Source organism: Stenella coeruleoalba, assembly GCF_951394435.1.
Source record: "Stenella coeruleoalba genome assembly, chromosome: 1".
Classification (NCBI taxonomy): Eukaryota; Metazoa; Chordata; class Mammalia; order Artiodactyla; family Delphinidae; genus Stenella; species Stenella coeruleoalba.
Window position 1 is genome coordinate 81762554 of NC_137169.1, and position 22606 is coordinate 81785159.

Consider the following 22606-nt stretch of genomic DNA (forward strand, 5'->3'; position numbering starts at 1 on the left):
TCTCTCAGCCATGTTATGTATGGCTTATTATTAGTTGAAGACTGCCCAGACCTGGTAAAGATGACAATCATAAACACATCTGTATAATAATTCATAATGTTAAAAGTGCTTTTGCATAGTCTCACTTGACTTTGAATCTTCTGAGTTATATATTATTTCCATTCCTAGTTGAGGAAAAGGAGACTTGGACAGTGGCCTGTCTAAAGTAACGAAAAACTGGGACTGGAACCTAGGTTCCTTTACTACACATTTCTTGTTTATGCTACCACAGAACCCTGTAGTGATAAACCATTACTGGAATAACAACTTAACACATATGCTCTACTGATTTATGTATCGTAACTCTATAAGCTTATGTAGCATAAATGTTACATGAACAAGCATAACTATCACTATTACATTTTTTCAGGAACGATAATATCTGGGTCAGTGATAATAATGTGATAATTTGGGGGAAATTTATTGCTAGCTAGCTTTTTCAGTCTGACAAACTTGGTAAGGCTGAGATAAATTTAGACACTATAATTCTTTAAATTAACAGTAAACTGACTTACAAAAACACAATAGAGAGCCAACATCTGCGCCAACACATTCCTTCACATTCCTATTTTGAAGAAAAAAAATTTTTTTGAAGAAAATTTTTAAAAATATTGTTTTATCAAAGAAATTTTGTTTTGACTAAACTTAGGAACACTGAAAAACAAGTGTCTACACTTAAGAAATTAAAGAACCTGCAAGTGTACTGGAGAAAACGTTAAATGAAAAAAAAAAGTGTAAGTAAGGTCTCCTCAAGGTGCCACATCTAGGGTCTTACACCGAAATAAAAAACTTTAAAACATTTCAAACAAGCCAGCTGCTGCCAATGTATGGAGAACAAAGTATCCCATTAACTAAAGTGCCTAAACTGATTTAAATGGTATCTTGGTTACTTTTTAGAAATTGCAACACGCTGCTATTTATATAACAGCCTCTTCTTCAAAATGACAGTATGGCAAACTTAGTTTTTAAAAATAATGCAATTTTTGTTAAGAACTTGACACACGTTTGCTTCCCTGGAGAGAAGCAAAAATCAGAGTTAAGATACTTTAACACACTTTTTTTCCGCCTCATCAGAAGCCAACGTGCAATACAACATGAAAAATGTCTAAGCTGGAACCTTGTAATTTGGCTCATTGTACACTACGCCTTTCCACTACGTTGGATCTTATTTCTAGTTTCCAGCTTAGCTATTAGTAGTGGCTGGGAGGGCAAGTCACTTCTCTGAATGTTTCATTTCCCATAAAACCAGAAAATGGGTGGAGGACCATACAGAGCTTTGAGCCGAATAACGTCTATTAGATATCATCAAAAGCTTTTTCCTCCGGACGATGCAAACCCAGGCACACGGGGTTCTGCTTTGCCCGCAGACCACTCCCGAGCCTCGGCTTCGTTCCTCTTCCTTTCAACCTCAATTCGGGCTCCTGAAGGTTAGCAAAGAGTTCTTTTAACGAAATCCAGCGCTCCTTTGTCTCCAAACTTGGCTAGGAAAGGATTCCGAGGCCTCAGCAGGCTGAGAGAAGGTAGTGGCGGCGATCCACCCTCGCCGGGCCACCCACCCACCCCAACCCGAGTCTGGCGCCGAAACCCCGGCGCGTGCTTGGGGTTCCCCGGTACCGCGAGGCGCGCCCTCGCCCGGCCACTGTTCCTGGTAAAGGGCGGGATGCCAGGACGCGTGCCGGGACAGCGGCAGGCGGAAGCCGCTGGCGGAGAAAACGGGCGGTTCCCGCCAGCGCGGGTGGGGGAAGGGCCGCAGCCACACCCGGAAGTCGGTCTGGAAGGGAGGGGGGAACATGTGGGGGCGAGGCTTCCGGTAGCGCAAAGGGTATCGGGAGAGGCTTCCAGCAAACCTTCTCTGGCTTCTGGAGGGACGGACCACCGTTTCCGCGGCTTTGGCTTCTGCGATCTGCGTTCAGGCTAAACGGCCACAGCGGCGCCACTGCCGCTCCCCTTGTGCCTGGTTCTGACCGTATTTGTTCCCCGGAGGCTGCCCCGGTTACAGCAGCGGCCGCGGCCGACATGTTGTGAGGCGGCGGCGCGGGTGTCTCAAGGATGGTTTGGCTGAGGCGGCAGCAGCGGCTGCTGGCGGCGGCGGCATTGGCAGCGGGGGCTCCGGCTCTGTAGAGCCCAGCCCGCTGGGTGTCCGTCCTGTACCGCGGCCAGACCAGTGCCCCTGGACCTTGCCTCTGCTCCGGCGCCGTTGGGGAACCGGTTAGGCGACAGCGCACGCCCCGCAGAGGAGACACGAAGGGGGTTCTCCAGTGCTCAGATTTCCGGACCACCTAGCCTTCCCCTCTCCGACCTGGGCAGTGCTGTCCCCAGAATCCTCAGCTCCCCCCCGCGAAATTTGCTCCCAGCCTCGCCCTGAATCTTTCACACACGCGGGTGTTCCACGCCCTCTCGAGCCAACCCCTCGCCCCTTAATTTTCTGCACCCTCTTCTCAGAGCGCCCCCCGGATTGCTCTCCGAGGGCAGCCTTTTGAAAAATCTTCGTGGAGCAGTGGACCAGAACTGGGGGAGTTTTCAAAGTCGGGCGCGAGAGATAGGAAGGTACGATGGCTTCCTCATCTGGAAACGATGATGATCTCACTATACCCAGAGCTGCTATCAATAAGATGATTAAAGAGACTCTCCCCAATGTCCGGGTGGCCAACGATGCCCGGGAGCTGGTGGTGAACTGCTGCACTGAATTCATTCACCTTATATCTTCTGAAGCCAATGAGATTTGCAATAAATCGGAAAAGAAGACCATCTCGCCAGAGCACGTCATACAAGGTAAGTGGTATGTGTGGGATTTTGTTTCAAAGAGGGGCCGGGGACAGTGCTAATCGCGTGACCCGTTCATGTCAAAGCCTTCAGTCCTGTCCCCTGGTTAGTACTAATAACTGAAAAAGCTGCGCGGGCATAGAAGCAGCCGGTGCCTTAAAATCCCTGTGTAATATTCTCGTGGTCCTTTTCAAACAGCGAATGCAGGTAAGGGTTTCAAACGATTAGGTCAGCTAACATCCCCCCAAATAAGGTAGTAGCAGCGATCTCAATTTACAGCCAGGTAAGCCCAAGCAACAAGAATTTTGCCTACCTGAAGTGGAAGCCAGACGTGACAACTGAGAAAGTGCCTGCCTAAAGTGGAACCTAGATCATGACAACTGAGAGAGGAACCCAGAAGTTCTGCCTTGGAGAATTAGAATTCAGACCAGAAGTTCAAGCATGAGTGGAAAGGGTACCCCTTCCCCACCCGACCTTTTCACCAGTGTAGAGGAAAAGATGAATTTTCAGAACACGAGTAAAAATATTCTTAACGTGCATGTTCAACGTTGTAAAGTTTATTAGTGTTGGATAGAGTGTATTTTCTGCTTTAAAAATGGTTTCATGGTCCTAACGTTAATCAACAAGTTGCCAAAGCACTCCAGTTCTATTCTGTAAGAAAAGGGGCAGTGTTCTTTAATTTTCCTTCCCCTCCTTCCTTACTTTCTTCCTTTTTTCTGTAGCTTGCTTTGTTCCATGGAGATAGATTTTTAAAGCTTGGGTTGAAAGATTGTGAGAGATGTTTTTCATGGAATATTTCCCCCTTGTTTCCTGCTGTCATCCCCATTTAGATGTAAACGCTTCAGCTTTTATTGAACAGCAGTTCTGAAAGTTTAACAGTTTCTTCTCTCATCTTGGAAAGGATTTAGTTCAGTTAATAGGGATTTGGGGGACCATATTCTGATGGTTTGTTTCAGGGATGGGGAGACATTTATTAGTCATAATGTTTTGGGAAGCACTTTCTGTGACTTGTACATGTACTCTTATGAAAAGGTTGCATTCTATTTGAGGTGATAACTTGCTTTTTATAATAACCCAATTAAAATTCTAACAATTTCTTGATTGCTTTTGAAGTCAGAAAAAAAATCATGATTAATTTAATTTTGGTAGGCAGGCGGTTGTCTACCATTTTATTTTTAAAATTTAACTTTTTAAAAGGTGACTTCCCTGTTATTCTGAAGTAGAGGACACATCTGCTCATATTCACCATATGCAGTATTTTATGGTCAATATTGACAAAAGGATTAAATGATTCATTTTTGATCCTTAATGATGTGTAGGAGATAGATTTAAAACATACTCTGCCATTTCCATTTCAGTACATAAGGAGAAAAAAAATCCCTAGGAAGAAGTATATTTGATTTTAAAGCTAGTGTTTTCTTCTACTTGTTTGGTGTACTCTGAAGTAAAATGAAAGCCAAGTTGTCTATGTTTCCTCTTGTGTTTTTATTTTTACATTGTATGTGCAGTTGTCACAAGCCTTTCACAAGATTATCCAACACAAATAGCTGTAATTACCTTTTCCAACTCATAAAAGAGAAAAAGGATCTTTTATCAACATTGTCTTTCTAATGAAAATTGCAAAAGATTTCAAAAGGATCTGCCTAAACATTTGTTTACACCACAGAAGTGGGGATCATTCCAAAAATCTAAAAACACATTACAATCTGTCTTCTTGGGTAGAGTTTATTCTTTTCTAGGATATATTTAGATTTCTGATTGACATGATGGAAGAAAAGTGCAGCTGTAGTGAACAGTATGCTAAACAGCTCAACTTTGGAATATGCTAAATTCAGTTTAACATATGAGTCAAAAAGTTCCAGTGAAAGCATTTTCCCTGTGTACTGAGGATGATTTATTAATTAAAAAAAAAAAATCACGCATTAACCTGCTACAGCCTTACAAATTTACCTTTTTTTTTTAACATTGCCTTTGTTAAATGGATAAGGACCTACATTTTAGCCCCAAATTCTCCCCAGTTAGGGGAATAGATTTTATACATTTATAATCTCATATTGATATCATATTGCTTAATCATTTAAAGAAACTTTTGTCTTGAGTGATTAAAATTTTTTAAAAGAAATCCTTAAGGTGTGTATTTTTTTAGGTGGTTAAAGTGTGTGTTTATAGACTAACTCTAGAAAGTTGGGTATGACATTTTTTATGCTGTTCTGTCAATGTTGATTATTTAAGAATGTAAGATATAGCCAAGTGGAATAATGTACGTTTTAAAGTGGTTTGATTTTCACATGTTGAAGTTTGGATTTTTTTGGTAATAAGTTTAATGAACTAAACTTTGCTTCAGAACATTTCACTTGCCACTTTGCTTTACCTTGTCAGGGCGAATTAAGCATTTGAGGCAGTTCTGTAAAATGCATGCAGAAGTTAAAATAATTTTATTGCCAGTAAATCTGAAATTATATAACCTAGTTAAAATTTTAAAAAATTATCTATTTTGCTTATTTTTAGTTTAAGAACATGGACTTTGAAGATCACATACACACAACAGAGGGAGTTCTAAGCTTATAAGGTGTTCCTTTTATTTCGTTGCTGGGTTTCTGTGAACACATATCTTTAAATGAGTACTAACATGTTCTGTTGCATTATGGAAAGAATTGACATTGAGAGTTAGGAGCTGCAGGTTCTGTACCGGAAAGTCTGGCCTTAGGCAAATCTGTTAACTAAGGTTTCCCCATTTATGTATAAATAATACTTAATGGTTTCAGGTATAATTAGCAATTACTGAGAATCTGTCAGGATTGAGAAACTTACATGAAATATGCTACAATAAATAATAATTTAAAAACTTTATAGTGATACTGATTGAAATATAAAGCTGAAAGTCTGTTATGTTTAACCTTACATCATGATGCCATTTGTAAAGCCAAAGTGTAAATAAGAATATTTTAAGTGATATTATTTTATTTCTGCATTTTAAATCTCTTGCTACATTTTTTTTTCCTCATGTTTTTGAGAATAGTAACTGAAAGTAGTGAAAGTTTGAAAAAGTCTCCGAGGATTCACTTCTTCAGCAGTTGTGTTGCTCCAAGCTCTGTGTTGAAGGACTTTTTAAAAAAATTATAACCCCTCTCACACTGGTACTTTGGTAAAATACAAAAAAAATGGATCACTAGAAAAACAATGAAATTTTTTGATACTGCATTCAATAGAAATAAAATTACTTTGTCAAATTGCTATGAAGTTTCTTCTTTTTCCCCCCAGCTTTTTGAAATATAATTGACATGTAGCATTGTGTAAGTTTAAGGTTTACAATGTAATGATTTGATGTGTGTATATATTATGAAATAATTACCACAATAAAATTAGTTAACACAGCCATCACTTCACATAGTTACAGTTTTGCCGTGAAGGTTCTTAAAATGCTTACTTTGAATTTCCGTACTTAACTCATTGCAGACCATTACAGGCATTTCTGGCACAAGTCCATGGACCACATTTTGAGAATCTTGCTCTAAAGCCTAAACCACAGTCTGTTTTGGAAAGTGGATGTGGAGTAGTTTTGAAATCAGAGGATCTGAGTGATTGCAGAGAAGTTGTAATAATAAGAAGAATGATATTGTATTGCCTAAATAATCATCCATACTGAAATTTTTTTCTGAAGGGACATGTAATTTACATTGCACAATTTATCACATAATCAGGTGCTTTTCAAGTTAGGATTTTACTGTTTTCTTTAAAACTGGTATGTATTTTGTTTTTGTTTTCCTTCTGCCACCCAGCAGTTACTTTTGAATACTACTGTGTACTTGGCACTGTACTAGATACTGCTAAGGATATAAAGATGAATGATATTTGATTCTTGCTCTGCCATCCATCTCTCATTGTTGTCCCAGATTCCCACGAGTGGTGATACCATAGAGGGCATGATTCTTAAGGGTCTTTGTCAGGCCAGTAAGCCAAGAAGTCACTTTGGCCTACATCCTCTTAATATATTTTAAGCTAACTACATCACCTCCATACCTCCATCACCTAACATAAAAACAAAAGAAAATAGAGAAATTAGAGAATGCTATTTTTTATATTTTAGTTTTTTCAAATGAAAAGCATGCATTATGCATATGAAGTATAAAGTAATTCACACAAATTCATGTTATAACAAAACTTTTTTTTTTTTTTTTTGCGGTACGCAAGCCTCTCACTGCTGTGGCCTCTCCCGTTGCGGAGCACAGGCTCCGGACGCGCAGGCTCAGCAGCCATAGCTCATGGGACCAGCCGCTCCGCGGCATGTGGGATCTTCCCAGACCAGGGCACGAACCCGTGTCCCCTGCATCAGCAGGCGGACTCTCAACCACTGCGCCACCAGGGAAGCCCTATAACAAAACTTTTGAGGAGTACATCATTTTTGGTAAAATATAAGATACGACTGTATTAAAATTGTTGGGTGGACATTTTTACCTTTTTTTTTTAAGTAGTTGTCTTAATATCTGTCTTTTGAATTGAAAAAAACATGCTAAATGTTTTTTTTTTCCTTAATATGCCATGCACTTTTCTGGGTACAGTTTTAAGGTAGATGGCAGAGGGTAGCAGACAGACCTCTGAGAAACAAGTGATATGTGTTTTATCCACAAATTTTAAAATATATATATATATTTTTTTTGACTTTTTCTCTGAGATCCTTAGAGCGAGGGCCATCAATAGTCCATAAAATCCCTTTGTACAAATTAGAAAAAGGCACTCCTTCTGTGTATTAATTTTGTATCCTGCAACTTTACTGAATTCATTGATTTGCTCTAGTAGTTTTCTGGTGGCATCTTTAGGATTTTCTATGTATAGTATCATGGCATCTGCAAACAGTGACAGTTTTACTTCTTCTTTTCCAATTTGGATTCCTTTTATTTCCTTTTCTTCTCTGATTGCCATGGCTAGGACTTCCAAAACTATGTTGAATAATAGTGATGAGAGTGGACACCCTTGTCTTGTTCCTGATCTTACAGGAAATGCTTTCAGTTTTTCACCATTGAGAATGATGTTTGCTGTGGGTTTGTCATATATGGCCTTTAGAATGTTGAGGTAGGTTCCTTCTATGCCCACTTCCTGGAGAGTTTTTATCATAAATGGCTGTTGAGACACTCCTTCCTTAAAAACCTTTACTACCATCTGCCAGAAAAAGTGCTATAATAAGCATACAAATCTATGACGTTTACAGTATGAATGGCTCTCCTCAGATACGCTGCTGTTGTGCACTGAACCACCTGCACAACTGTTAACGGATGGCCCTGCTTAGGAGCCATTTTCCTTATCCTTCAAGATTCTCCTTTATGTAAAATAGGGATATTATTACTACATGATAACAGATGATGTAAAATATCCCCATTTAGAAAATGCTGTGTCCAGTTACTCATATCCGTTAGCCAAAATGTGTTTAAAATTAGGATTAAAGTCAATGCAGTTTTGAAATTAAATTTATGGCTGCTCCTGTTGAACCATTTTATTGAGAGTACAGTGTACTCAGCATTGAGAGTATAGCTCTTTCAATAATATTAAATATTAACCTTGGACTTACTTGCAGTTTTTTTTTTTTGAAAACAGTGTTTTCAACCTTAGATGTGTTTAAAAGTGAGTTTTTTGTTTCTGTTTTTTAATTTTTAACCCAAGCCCTCCATGGTTTAAGGTAGATTGGATTGAAGTTTTTAATGTCTAGTCTAGTGATTCATGACATTTTGAAGAGTTCTCTCAAGTGTATTGACTTAATTTAGTAAATTTAATATACTTGTTCAGCTTGAATTCAGTGGTGTGATAATGCATAGCTATACATTTATTTAGGTCCTGTATACTTACTAGCATACTCTTAAGTGTAAGAGAAAAGATATAGATGAATAAAAAAAGTCCCGGCGCCTGCCAGCCTGTGACCTCGCGGCGCCGCCTCTGCAGGTCTGCTGCGATGCCTGTCGCGGTGGAGGACATCATGACTTTTCTTTAGAATGTGGTGGGACACCTTAAATCATTTACTGATTTCTTTTGGTACTGTCTCCAGCCAGTATTATTGAAAATGCACTACTATGCTTGTGCCTTTAAAAAAGAGAAAAGAGGGACTTCCCTGGTGGCACAGTGGTTAAGAATCCGCCTGCCAGTGCAGGGGACACAGGTTCGAGCCCTGGTCCTGAAAAATCCCACATGCTGCGGAGCAACTAAGCCCGTGTACCACAGTTACTGAGCCTGCGCTCTAGAGCCCGTGAGCCACAACTACTGAAGCCTGCGTGCCCAGAGCCTGTGCTCTGCAACAAGAGCAGCCACCACAATGAGAAGCCCGCACACCGCAATGAAGAGTAGCCCCTGCTTGGGGCTTCCCTGGTGGCGCAGTGGTTAAGAATCCGTCTGCCAATGCAGGGGACACGGGTTCGAGCCCTCATCTAGGAAGGTCCCACGTGCCGTGGAGCAACTAAGCCCGTGCGCCACAACTACTGAGCCTGAGTGCCACAACTACTGAAGCTTGCGTGCCTAGAGCCTGTGCTCTGCAACAAGAGAAGCCACCCAATGAGAAGCCCGTGCACCGCAACGAAGAGTAACTCCCGCTCGCCGCAACTAGAGAAAAGCCCACGCGCAGCAACAGAGACCCCACGCAGCCAAAAAAAAAAGAGTAGCCCCTGCTCGCCGTAACTAGAGAAAGCCTGCGTGCAGCAACGAAGACCCAATGCAGCCAAAAATAAATAAATTTATTTAAAAAAAAGAGAGAGAAAAGATAAAACTTTGGCTTCTAGCATTGACACTTAAAAAATAATGTCTGTCAATTCAAGTAAAAAATTCAGGCTGCCTAATTTTCACTTAATTTCCTACTATACTCCAAACTCCTTGAGGCCAGGGATTAGGTGGTGGTTAATTTGGTAAACAGAACTCAGAATAAGAATAATGTCTTATTGAAATTTGGGGGGAACAAGGGGAGGGTCTGTAAGTTAATTAAAATTCAAGTAATAGCAGTCTGCTTTTTGGCATCACATTATTTCTAAAGACGGTTTATGAAAACAGCTTAATATATGAAATAATTAAAGTTGTAAGTCATTCAAAATGCCTTAAAAAACACAGCTTATATGGGAATGTAGATTTTAAAGGTATATTTGGTATTCTCCTTGAAGAGCAAATTCCTAAAGTTGGAACTTAGGGCATCTTTACTGAGGGAGTCTGGCTCATCATAGTTGTTGAAAGACTGTAAGAACTGATGAACTAACTTAAGTTCATTTACTGTGTTTTTCACCACCTATATTTCATCAGTGGCTCAGAAAGCAAAATATGATTTTGGGGCCTTAACATTTAGAAAACTATATAATCTTAAATACAGTGAGCCAAAAGGAAATTTTATGCTTTGTCTTTCTGGATTACAGAAGGCCTTTTTTTCTTACAAATTTTTCTTTCTAAATGTGAAAAAATAAAGGGAGATAATTTTTTGTTAATGTTTCTTCCATCCTTATAGTCTTCCTTTATCCCAGTTTTTCTGCCATGTCACTTTAAATATTTTTATAGTGTTTCCTGTTAAGTTTTATTTTCAAGGGAAACTTTGGTTGAATATAAATGCTGAATTTCATAAGCTCTTTCCACCAGTATTTCTTAAACTTAGCAGTTTGAGTGTCTTTGCTAAAAATACTAGTTTCCTGTTGGTATATTAGACAAAAGAACTTATCTATTCTTTCATCTTATCCTGCTGAAAGTTAGAGCATGTGTTACCAGCCTACTTTTTCTAAGCCAAATGGTACAAAATATGTTTTATTAACAAATATATTCCAAATATTTGCTCTTTTTGTATTCTTTGAGAAAGTGATGACTTAATGGTTGATTTACTATGAGTGGTATAGGAAAAATGTTTTCTTACTAAAACCACATGTTCTTACATTGGACTTTTTTTTTTCCTCCAGGAAATGCTTTGGTTTTTAAAAAATTAGAAAGAAAAGGAAAAGTGAAGGCCAGTGCCTTGAAATGTTCCTTAAGTTTTAACTAATTTGCCATCTAATATTAAGAAAGTTTGATAAAATATTTTGTCTTAGCCATACCGATGATTGTTGTGCAGCTATAAAATAGGTAAAATTATTAGAAAGCAACAACCTTCCCCTCTAACACCCAGCCCAAAACCCTCACCAAACTTAATGTTCCATAGGTGAGAGAAAAAGTTGTGTTTTTACCACTTTTTCATGTTTTCATATTTTCATTTCCCCAGCACTAGAAAGTTTAGGCTTTGGCTCTTATATCAGTGAAGTAAAAGAAGTCTTACAAGAATGCAAGACAGTAGCATTAAAAAGAAGAAAGGCCAGTTCTCGTTTGGAAAACCTTGGTATTCCTGAAGAAGAATTATTGAGACAGCAACAGGAATTATTTGCAAAAGTAAGTAACACATTTTAAATTATTTTCATCTGAATCTGACCCTGTTTACTAACCAAAATCATACTGGTTTCTAAAATCATTTCCTTAGTCAACATACGTACCCCCAAAATTTTCTTTCTGTGGCTGATTGTTTGATCATAGAGCCTGATGTTAGGTCTGGCTAGTTTTTTACTTTATATAAAAGCAAATACTTGCAGCAGCCTGTTTTCTGAGAACAACTCCAAATAACTACTGAGATTTTATTTTGATGTTTTTTCAGGCAGAATGGCCATTTAAAAGCATGAAAAGTATACCTAAACATTCTTAAGATTTAAAATGATAGACTGGTGAGGAAATATTGTATCAAATTTTTAGACGAATGGCATATAAGAAAAATCTGATTAACATCTACTTTGTAGTTAAATTAGGTCTTTAATACACATTTAAAACATTCTAATCTTAAAAACTTTGAAGGGCCAGTGGAGCAGAGAAAGGGAGAAAACTTTTCTGCTTTCTTGCTTGTCACAGTTCTAATGTCCAGTCTGTGAAGGATTAGCAACAAGTACTAATATCCCTTTAGTTTTTAAGAAAGGAGGGGGGCTTCCCTACTGGCGCAGTGGTTGAGAGTCCGCCTGCTGATGCAGGGGACACGGGTTCGTGCCCTGGTCCGGGAAGATCCCACATGCCGTGGAGCGGCTGGGCCCGTGAGCCATGGCTGCTGAGCCTGCGCGTCTGGAGCCTGTGCTCCGCAGCGGGAGAGGCCACAACAGTGAGATGCCCACGTACCGCAAAAAAAAAAAAGAAAGGAGGGGACCACAGGGAGCTGGGACTGAATGGAATTTGTGGCTAGCCTCTTAGAATTTCACCAATGTTATCTCTGTACCATCTTCTGGGCCTGCCTTGGCCCATCTTTAGAATCCTGGGTACCTTCTTCATTCCCTTCCAGGTCCCCTTGGTGGCAAAATAGAAGCAAGCTCTGTAACACATTTCGGAGCTATCCTCTGTGGAAGATCATATTTTCCAAAGATGACTGCTATAGTATATCTCACCCCTCGTGTTCTCCCCATGGTTCACTGTTCCTTGGTGTTATAGTAGAGGCAACAAAGGCTGGCAGCATTTATTACCTAATAAAAATACCTAGGGATGAAGATAAGGGGATGCAGAAGCCCACACAGCACAGCTTTCACATGGAGTGAATAGACACTACAACCAGTATGCACACATACCCCATGCTGATGGCAAAGACCAACACAAAAATGCTTTCCATCAGTCCTTTCCACTCAGGCATGGGATGCAACACCTAGAATACCTACAAGTATGCAGGGCAAGAACAAGAGGAAGAAATTGAGAGAGAAAAATTGGCGTTTCCTTCTTCTCTACCAGGTTCCTTGAAGCTGGGGAGAAGACAGTTACAGAGTACAGTGATTCTTGAATGTGACTGAATATTTACTCCACATAAGGCTGAGAGCTTAATAACCTGATTATTAAGAATGCAAATCACTGTTCAAGGCAAAACTTATCAGCTGGGGCTGAGGTACCTTAACGGTATTTTTACTTTCTCTTCTCTGTACCTCCTCCCCACCTACCCTGCAAAGGCAGGGGCAAGCAATTATGAACTTGAAAATTTATGATAACAGCTTAAAAAATAATCCATTCCATTTTTGGGTACTACTAAAATGCTCAGATTGCTCAAGCAAACTGTCTATATGTAAATACTTTTTTGAAATAAAGCATTTGACTGACTTTCCAGTGGGAAGATCTTGAAAGTTAGACCTAAATCGTTGGGCCAGAGGTTGTTCTATGGCAAACAGGATGTAAAATATGGAGTGTTTCAGTTCCATAGAGATACTTATTTCATCATGGGAATAGAGCTGTATGGTCATTTATAAATGTCTGTCCCTACCATTAGTCTGTAAGCTCCCTGAGGGCAGGACCCATTATTAGTTGTATCTCTAGCACCCACCTAACATGGTAACTAGCACAGGGGGAGTATTCAGTAACTATTTGTTGAATGGATGACTGAGTTGGGTTGGTAAGTCAAGGAAGCACAGAACTCTAGGGATGGAAGAGACTTTTGAAAATCATTTACTTCAACCTTGATGTTCCAAATTACAATTCTGAGGTTCAAGGAGGTTAAAGAACCTATTCACCATTATTAAAAAAAAAGAGGGGAGAAGGTGATATTGTTTTTTCCCTACAAAGTTCTGGCTTCTCATTTGAAATTGAAAGACAGGTTTGGTTTGAATAGAATAAGAATTGCTACCAGTTACTGTAATTACCATTAGAACTGGGAAATACCATTTTAGGTCATCTCTTCCAGATGAGTACCATAACTGATCTCTTTGCAGTCATAACAACCAGTTTGGTTTATATTTAAAAGCATTTGAATTTTAAGTGTTATCAAGGACTAGACAGCAGATACCATTTAAACTAATAAGGAAGATAAAAGTTTACCAACATTTGAGTTCTAAACATGTGTTAATCATGTTGCCAAGTAATTTACCAGTATTATTTCATTTAATCCTCACAACAACCTATGAAATAGGTGCTAAAGTGGAAAAGCCTTTGAGGCAGGCATGAGCACATGCAAACAGTGTTATAATCCTTATGAATATGAGGTACCAAATGAGGAATGATAATTTTTTTTAAAAGCTAATGGCAGACTTCCCTGGTTGTTCAGTAGTTAAGAATCTGCCTGCCAAAGCAGGGAACATGGGTTCGAGCCCTGGTCCAGGAGGATCCCACATGCTGCGGAGCAACTAAGCCCGTGCACCACAACTACTGAGCCTGCGTTCTAGAAGTCTGCCAGCCACAACTACTGAGCCCATGTGCCACAGCTACTGAAGCCCGTGCGCATAGAGACTGTGCCCTGCAACAAGAGAAGCCACCGCAGTGAGAAGCCCACGCCCTGCAATGAAGAGTAGCCCCCACTCTCTGCAACTAGAGGAAGCCCGCGCGCAGCTAGACTAGAGAAAGCCCGCTTACAGCAACGAAGACCCAACACAGCCATAAATAAATAAATTTATTTATTAAAAAAAAAAAGAGGCATGAAATAGCAAGATGTCTTTAAAAAAAAAAGCTAATGACTATTATTTATTGAGTCTCTACTATTGCAGATCACCTACAGGGTGCCAAAGGAAATATTTGATAAAAGGAAAATGGTGCTCTGCTAAATACGTTATATACTTTGCAGAGTTCTTAATGAGTAATACAAATTTTACTATACCCATTTATGCCTTAAGAAACAGACTCAGAGATAGAGAAGCTTGCATGACATCAGATCATTTGTTCTACAGACATTTATTAAAGTCTTCACTATTTACCAGATATAGTGCTAGGTGCTAGGCTTCTAACAGTATAAAAAAGAGACATGGTTCCTATCATTATGAAGCTTAGTACTGGGAAGGATTGACTTAAACAAATGAAAGGTAAGTACCTTTTGACTCCAAAACCTGTGCTCTTTCTACTATACTGTGCTAATGCTCTAGCCACCATTTTGTTTGCTTAAATTTATTTTGGAACTTTTAAGTGAAATGAACATGCTTTATCGTTTCTAGGGCAAAAAGATGAATGAAAAATAACTGACTGACTGCCATATCTGTCTTCAGCTCTCTACCCTTGTCATCTATTTTGTTTTGTTTTTTTCCCCTTATCTCCCTTCTTTCTTGCCCTGACCTATGGGTGAAAATACCCTAGTATTTCTTTGCTATTGTGAGAAAAATCAGAAGAGAAGTAAAATTATAGCAGCCGCTTAGTACTTTTTTTCCTAGAGCATAAAGTACTTTAGTCTTAAATATAAAAGGAACTGATAAATTATTATAACATCTTTTACATAACTTTCATTTCACTTAATCATTTAGACTTTATTTTATATGCCAAAACAATAGCAGCCTCATTTGAAGCTATCTTTCACTGTTAGCAGCAAATATTTGTTTGTTTGTTTGTGGTTTTTTTGCGGTATGTGGGCCTCTCACTGTTGTGGCCTCTCCCATCGCGGAGCACAGGCTCCGAACGCGCAGGCTCAGAGGCCATGGCTCATGTGGGATCTTCCCGGACTGGGGCACGAACCCGTGTCCCCTGCATCGGCAGGCGGACTCTCAACTACTGTGCCACCAGGGAAGCCCTAGCAGCAACTATTTGAAAAGGAGGTAATCTAATATGTTGAGATTAAAGTTAGCTGTAAATTATAAATGAGTTATTTTAGTGTGTGGAAGTGGGAAACTTAAAACACAATGAAAATCTCCAGAAGAAGTGAATTAGGAAGTATATGCCTACTTACTTCTCTTTCACTCTTCCATTTTAGAAGGAAAATACTTGGGATGGATTGGGTGAGAAGCAAAAGGGAAAAAAAGAAAGCAGAATAAATACACTGAAATTTTTAATTTGTGGAAATGAATACAAATAATATTTACCAATCAACATTGATTTTAAAGACACTGGAATGCTTTTATGTTCAGAGAGAAAAGTATGGGTGCTGATATGGGGTGATGATACCTAAAAGTCAGTTAAATTTTTAGTGTAACCAGTACATGTCTTTGTAGATCATTGAGCAAACTACAAGATAAAGCAACTTTGCAATAAGACCTGTGTAGAGACTTGAAATTATTTGAATTATCTTTTATGTGCCACAAAATTGTATCTATTTATAGTTGATTAGGCCACAAAGTAGGTATTATTAAGTTGATTAAATCAATATATTTGGTTTGCCCTACCATTTTCAAGTATTTTCTGTGAAGCGTTCTCAGTCTATTTTGAACTCTGGGTATTCCTGCCATAAAAGTAAACATGCCTGTGTTTTATGGAAATATTTTCTATATTTCTTTATAAAAATAGGTAGAAGTAGTTACTAGAATACCTGGTCTTTAATTTCCTAAAAAAACACAAATAACGTTTTTGTCTTGTAGGGAAGGTATAATATAGGTATATTAACAGCTGTATTATGATGTTGACTAGTCTCATGAGGAAGGTGTAAAGAGATCCCCAAGTACAGAGATATCACATTAGATTTTAATGATATAGGAGTGTGCCAGTTACTAAGCAATTATCTCAGCATGAAACCATCCTTTCTATGTTCTGCTTTGAGACTGGGCACAGTACTCTGCAAACCACGTTTCTGTTTTCTAGCTGACTTCCTTTAGACTGTGCTGCCAGTAGGGGGCTCTAGAGGGAGATTACAGGGCTGGATGAAAGAAGGCACATGTTCCTTTCTTTTACTTTCAGTTGGCTTCAGGTTCCTTTGAGCAACCCAGCAATGCATCACCCTGGCAGCATCATTTTTTTCCTGTAGTGGGAACTGAATCTGGTTTGCAGTTTCTCTAATACAGAAGCAGCCTGAACATGCATCCCCTTCCTCAAGGATTTGGGTCTCAAACCTTGAGGCCCTCCTCTGAGCTCAGAGATGGTAGTAGTACCAGCCAATTTATGCCCTTTCTTCAGAAGTCTGAGTTTCATTTCCATGGGTTGCTGCTCTAAGCTTCCAAGTTTTAAAAATCCCAGCCTCTTCCCTTGTTTTCCCCAGTTTTAGGGTTGGTGGCTGCTTTCTGTAGTTGCCACCCACATATCTTAGTGTTCATTTCTTGCCTTTTCAGTTACCTAGTTACCACCTTTATACTTGGTTAATAATCTTTTATATGACATTCTTTCTGTTTCCCTGACTAGTGTAACTTCTATCTCCTGATTAGACCCTGAATGATACTGGAAGGAATCAGGAACAAACTTAATGGAGAAACTAGTATTTCAGTTTGACTTGAAGGAAGAGTGGAATTTCAGTAGGTGAAAATCAGATTTCAAATAGAATGACTATCAGCATGAGTAAAGGTAGCAAAAGTGGGAGGGTATGATGTGTATTTAGGAAACACTTTATGTTTATCTAGGGGTTTTTTTGGTTTGTTTTTTTTTGGAGCATAAGACAAATGTTTTGAAAGAATATTAGAGAAATACATTGGGGCAGACAGTAATTTGGAGGATCTTGAACTCTAGGCTGAGAAATTTGGACTTAATTGGTAACAATTAAATGATTTTTTTTTAAATTACAGATTAAACAAATTTATTTTATTTATTTATTTTTATTTATTTATTTTTGGCTGCATTGGGTCTTCATTGCTGAGCGCAGCTTTCTCTAGTTGCAGCGAACAGGGGTTCCTCTTCACTGCAGTACACAGGCTTCTTATTGTGGTGGCTTCTCTTGTTGCAGAGCATGGGCTCTAGGCGCCCGGGCTTCAGTAGTCGTGGCACGCAGGCTCAGTAGTTGTGGCTCGCAGGCTCAGTAGTTGTGGCACACAGGCTTAGTTGCTTCGAGGCATGTGGGATCTTCCAGGACCAGGGCTCGAACCCATGTCCCCTGCATTGGCAGGTGGATTCTTAACCACTGCACCACCAGGGAAGTCCCTAAATGATTTTTTTTTAAGTGTAGTAATTTTCCCCTAGGAATGTTTGGATAATACATTTATGACAGATTATTAAGAAAAGTTAGGGATTTACATGGTAAAATCTTAAGGTTGTGCTGAGCCTCATTGTTTTCCCACAAAACATTCATCCAGTCAGAAACTACTGGGGGCCTGTATGTTGGGAATGCAACAATGAATATGGAAACATTTTCTATTCTCCACTCTAGTGGAGAAAAAAGACGTATACTTACATAATTAGAGAACAAAATGGATAGGTATGGAAATGCATAGAGAATTACAGAATATGAAATAGAGCAGAAAATGTGACCTAGAAGGACCAAGAAAAACTGAAAACTGATGTGTGTTTTAAATGATGACTAGCAATTGGCCATTCATAAAGGAGGGTATGAGCCAGGCTTAAAGAATACTTCTGAGAAAAGACAGAAATGGAGAAACAACATTGTTTTGGTAAACTCTAATGGGAAATTATATGATCTTTTCAAAAACAGATTCATTTTTCCCTTCTTGGTGTGGTTTTTCTGCTAATGGATGAAATTAAATTGGGAAGGAGCCTTAGCTCGTGCAATAGGGCATGTAATGCATGTGTATGCATCTTGGTTTCTCAAATCCTGTGGTGGTTTATATAGAGGATATTTCAAATGAATGGATTTTAATTATCCCACTTAAATTCAGTACTGGATAAATAATTTTCACTAGTGTGTATGTGGGAAGAGTATGTTCTTTGTGTGTACATACGTGTGTATTTACAGAGAGAGGGGAGAGGGACAGAGGAAGAAAGAGATGTATCTATAGAGTAGGGAACTGTGATAGAAACTTAAAAGAAATTCAGTGTAGCTGGTGCATTCACGTACAGTACTTTTCCCTAACAGAGGTATTGTACTAGTGAACTTTTAAGCCACAGAAATAATCTTTAGATTGCAAATGTTTACGTCAAAATTATGAGTTGAGAGGACAGAAGAATCAAGTGAAACAGAAGAGAGAGAAACACAGGGAAAAGGAACCCAAGAGTGAATGTTGTGATTTTTCTTTAAATTTTTTTAGGTTCTTCAGTTGAACCATTATGTAGCATAAAAGGAAACTTTTATCGAAAATTTTTATGGAAACTCTCCTTAAGAAAATTGAGAAGAACCAATCTCTAATTATATTTTCTTATAGAGTTCATGTTGTCCTCATGTACAACAACTATATCATGGTTGGAAAATATCCAAATTTGATAATGACTGAGTTTATGAAAGTGTGCATGTTGTAGGTTTTTTTTAAAATTACTATTTTTTTTTAATGTTTTTTGTGTTTAGGCTAGACAGCAACAAGCAGAATTAGCCCAACAGGAATGGCTTCAAATGCAGCAAGCTGCCCAGCAAGCACAGCTTGCAGCTGCTTCAGCAAGTGCGTCCAACCAGGCAGGATCTTCTCAGGATGAAGAAGATGATGATGATATCTGAAATTCACCAGCTGAGTTTCTATTTCCTCTATAAATGTTTTTCCCTGCACAAGAAAACAGTGAAAGAAATGCTTATCTGTAATTTTGTATGCATCTTGGTGGACTTGCCATTGGTATTCTAGGGATGTCTGCCGTTAAGTTTCATCTATTGTGTGCTATTCATGTAAAAACTGTCTCTTCTAACTATTGAAAATTTAAGGCTCAGTATAATATCAATTTTGAATTTTTAATGGTGTTTATGAAATTTTAGATAGCAGTGAGTCCTTTATTTGATCAATAAACAGTGTTACAGAAAACTTCAAGTTTATAAAAATACAGTGAAATTTATACAGAAGCTCTAAATCTTCATTTGCATTTCCTCTGCCCTTTTAACTAAACTAAAAATTGGGAATTTTAAATTATTGGGGGGGAGGTGCTATGTGATGCAGTAGATATTAGATCAGGCTGCTGAAAAAACAAAGAGTTCAGTTCTGTAGTATTTGGATTTTTTGTCTTTTAAAATGAGTATATATACAGGCACTAAATATATATGCTCAGATGAATATACTTGTTTTAAAAAAATCTCAAACAAGACATTCAAAAACTAGGGTGAGTATGTTCAGTAGTAGTTGTAAAATTTGGTAGGTTATGTTTTGATTTTGTTTTTGTTTTATGTGGAGGTAAAAACTAAAGTTTTATTATAGCATAATTCATCTTGAGCTACACTATTACATTTCAAAGACTGCCCCGTTTTGAGGACTGTCATGATTCTTAGTATTTCACTCCAATGATTGTTAATAGTATTACTTGCTTAGTCCATCCATGTTTATTGGAACTTGTGAAACAATTGCTTAGGTTCCGTTGGTTTAACTAAGGTTCATGAATATTCAAACCTTTGCTGGGGGAAAGAAATGAAAGTTAATGAGCATGCTTGCTATAAGACGGATTTTTTTGTAATTTAACTTGTAGTCATAGTTTACTTATTGTTTGTTTTTAGCATTACTTTTACAATTTCTTGACTAGATGGCCTAGAGTGTCCAATGCTTCCTTTTGAAATGGCATCATTGTCTCCATCATAATTGAGCTTTAAAAAAATGATTGTTTTATTTTGTTTAAGAAAGTGTGTCATAATTGATCAGCCCTATATGAAACATAGTTTCAACCTGCTCATTACAAGGGAAGAGCTTTAATTTGGTTCCAGTAAATAAACTATGGTAGTGATTTTTATAGGAATCCAGTGTGTTGAAGAACTGGCCTATTGTTTGTATTTTGAAAACAGAATGGAAAGCCACTTAAGATAGTATGAAGTAATCTAAATTCCTATGTCAGTTGCCAAATCATTTAAATTTGTATATTCACCAGGTCTAAAGACAGATGGCAGATGCCAGGATTCCAATTTTAATTGAAGAGCTAAATAAGTGAAGTTTACAAGTATTAGATTTCTTAATGATCATATTTTGCAGTTTTAGAAAAAGTGAAATATTGTCATACATTTATTAAATACACTTCTTCCATGCCACAACTAAGTGAATCTTGCTTAATGTTTTGAGTTGAAGTTGGTATTGAATCCATGAAGTGCATTTGGACAAAATAGAAGGGATTGTTTTTTTAAAAGTTTAAGTACCAAAGGTAGTCTAGTCTAAGAAATAATAAGTTAATAAGTGTTGGCTTTTCTAACTTGTACTGTAACATCCTTATACTTTCTATTTTAAGTATATCTGTTTCTTATGTAAACAACTTAGATATTTTTCCATACTTTTTTTTTTGATGCAGAGTTCAGGTTAATTAATATTTTACTGCATCTGATAATGTATTATACGTTTGAATCCTAGTGACTTTTCATTTTGACATTCTTGTGATTTTCATATGCTATATTCTTCAAGCAATAAAATCTGATGTGTTTTATAAATTGTTTTTATATTTAATAATCTATATAGATTAATGGCATGAGATTTCTATTATTACCATTTTTACTAGTTTCAAGAATCCTAGGCCCAAAAGACATTTTGATCATTTGGTATATAGTACTTGACTTTCTCCTCTGTTTGCTGTTATTTCAGAAAATGTGGTTTTACTTGTATTTTTGTAATTTACAGTCCTAGGGTGCAGGCATAACAGAGCTAATTAAGCAGTATTTTACTCTTAGCTTATTTTTTAGCAGTTAACTATTACATTCTGTCTGTTGAGATTTTTAAAATCCTTTGGAGAGAGAAACAAAATCTTTACGGTTGTTGAGAAATAAAGTTATTGTTTAGTAAGTATTTTCCCCACCTCCTTGAATATATGTCTTTTTCAGCAGATTATCAGGTAAGTGTTGAAAAGGCATCAATTTTTAAACTTACATATACCATACATATAAGTACATAAATAAGGGTTTTCACAAATTAAACATACTCATTTTGCCAGCCCTCAGATCAAGAAACAGAGTGTTAAGAACATCCCAGAATCCCTCCTTTTGCCCCTGTCTCAGCACTATCTTCTTCTTCCTCCCCAGAAGTAACTACTATTCTGACTTCTAAAATCAGTTCTGCCTGTCTTTTATTTTATGTAAATGCATACATAATACACTCTTTTTTTGCTCATCATTATATTTGTGAGTGATTGGTTTCCTGATGCCACTGTAATAAAGTATCACAAACTTAGTGATTTAAAACAACACAAACGTATTCTCTTGCAGTCCTGAAGATCAGAAGTCCAAAATCAGTTTCATTAGGCCAAAGCTGAGGTTGGTTCCTGAATCTGGAAATTAATTGTGAGTGGAAAATCTGTTTCCTTGTCTTTTTTTTAGTTTCCAGTGTCTGCCTATAATCCTTGGCTTGTGGGCTCTTCCTCCATGTTCAAAGCTTCTGCTTTTATCATCACATCATCTTCTCTTGTTTATAGTCAAATATTCCTCTACATCTACATTTAGGGCCCACCTGGATAATCCAGGATAATCCCCCATCTCAGGATCCTTAATTTAATCATATCCACAAGGTCTCTTTTGTCATATACGGTAACATTTACATGTTCCAGGGCTTCAATCCTGGATATCGTAGGAGGCTGTTACTCAACCTACTAGAGTGAGATTCATTCATATTGTTGCATGTATTTGTAGTTCATTCATTCTCATTGCTGAACAGTATTTCATTATCTAGTTTTATTATATACAAAATTTATCCATTCTACCATTGATGGGCATTTGAGTGGTTTCTGATTCTGGGCTATTATGAATAATGCTGTGGAGAACATTCTTATACATGTCTTTTGGTGAGTGTATATATGCATTTCTGTTGAATATATACTTGGGAGTGTAGTTGTTGGGTCATGGGGTGTGCATGTATTGGTGTTTACTATGTACTGTCAGTTTTCCAGAGTGTTTGTAAGAAGACACCATTTTAATGTGTACTATAATAATGAATTACTATAATGGTCTAGTGGCCTGAGAATGTTAATGAATTTCTTGAAATTCTTAAATTATACCAAATGAGTTATACTTCCTACAGCAGGTCTGTTATTTAGTATGAAAGCAAGAGGAAAATAAAGCAAAAGTATTTGTTCTTGTTATTATTATTAATTTTTTTACATCTTTATTGGAGTATAATTGCTTTACAATGGTGTGTTAGTTTCTGCTTTATAACCAAGTGAATCA

At 37.8% G+C, this 22606-nt stretch overlaps 1 protein-coding gene across 2 annotated transcripts; it reads left to right on the top strand.

Moving 5' to 3' along the window:
• The first annotated feature begins 938 nt into the window (after positions 1-938).
• On the top strand, positions 939-22484 carry DR1 (down-regulator of transcription 1). Of its 2 annotated transcripts, XM_079929128.1 has the most exons (4): positions 939-1466; positions 2482-2811; positions 11006-11169; positions 18851-22484. In XM_079929128.1, the coding sequence occupies exons 2-4, from the start codon at positions 2592-2594 to the stop codon at positions 18995-18997; spliced, it is 531 nt and encodes a 176-aa protein (XP_079785254.1). In that variant the 5' UTR covers positions 939-1466; positions 2482-2591; the 3' UTR covers positions 18998-22484. The 2 variants fall into 2 exon arrangements, with proteins under 2 accessions (XP_079785254.1, XP_079785253.1); XM_079929127.1 differs by lacking the exon at positions 939-1466 and having other exon boundaries at positions 1848-2811.
• Positions 22485-22606: the final 122 nt, after the last annotated feature.

Excerpts from the sequence above, each read along its gene's own strand:
- DR1 (XM_079929128.1), top strand. The coding sequence starts at position 2,592 with ATGGCTTCCTCATCTGGAAACGATGATGATCTCACTATACCCAGAGCT. Across the intron at positions 2,812-11,005 it reads GCCAGAGCACGTCATACAAG|CACTAGAAAGTTTAGGCTTT; the intron begins GTAAGTGGTATG and ends TCATTTCCCCAG. Across the intron at positions 11,170-18,850 it reads AACAGGAATTATTTGCAAAA|GCTAGACAGCAACAAGCAGA; the intron begins GTAAGTAACACA and ends TTTTGTGTTTAG.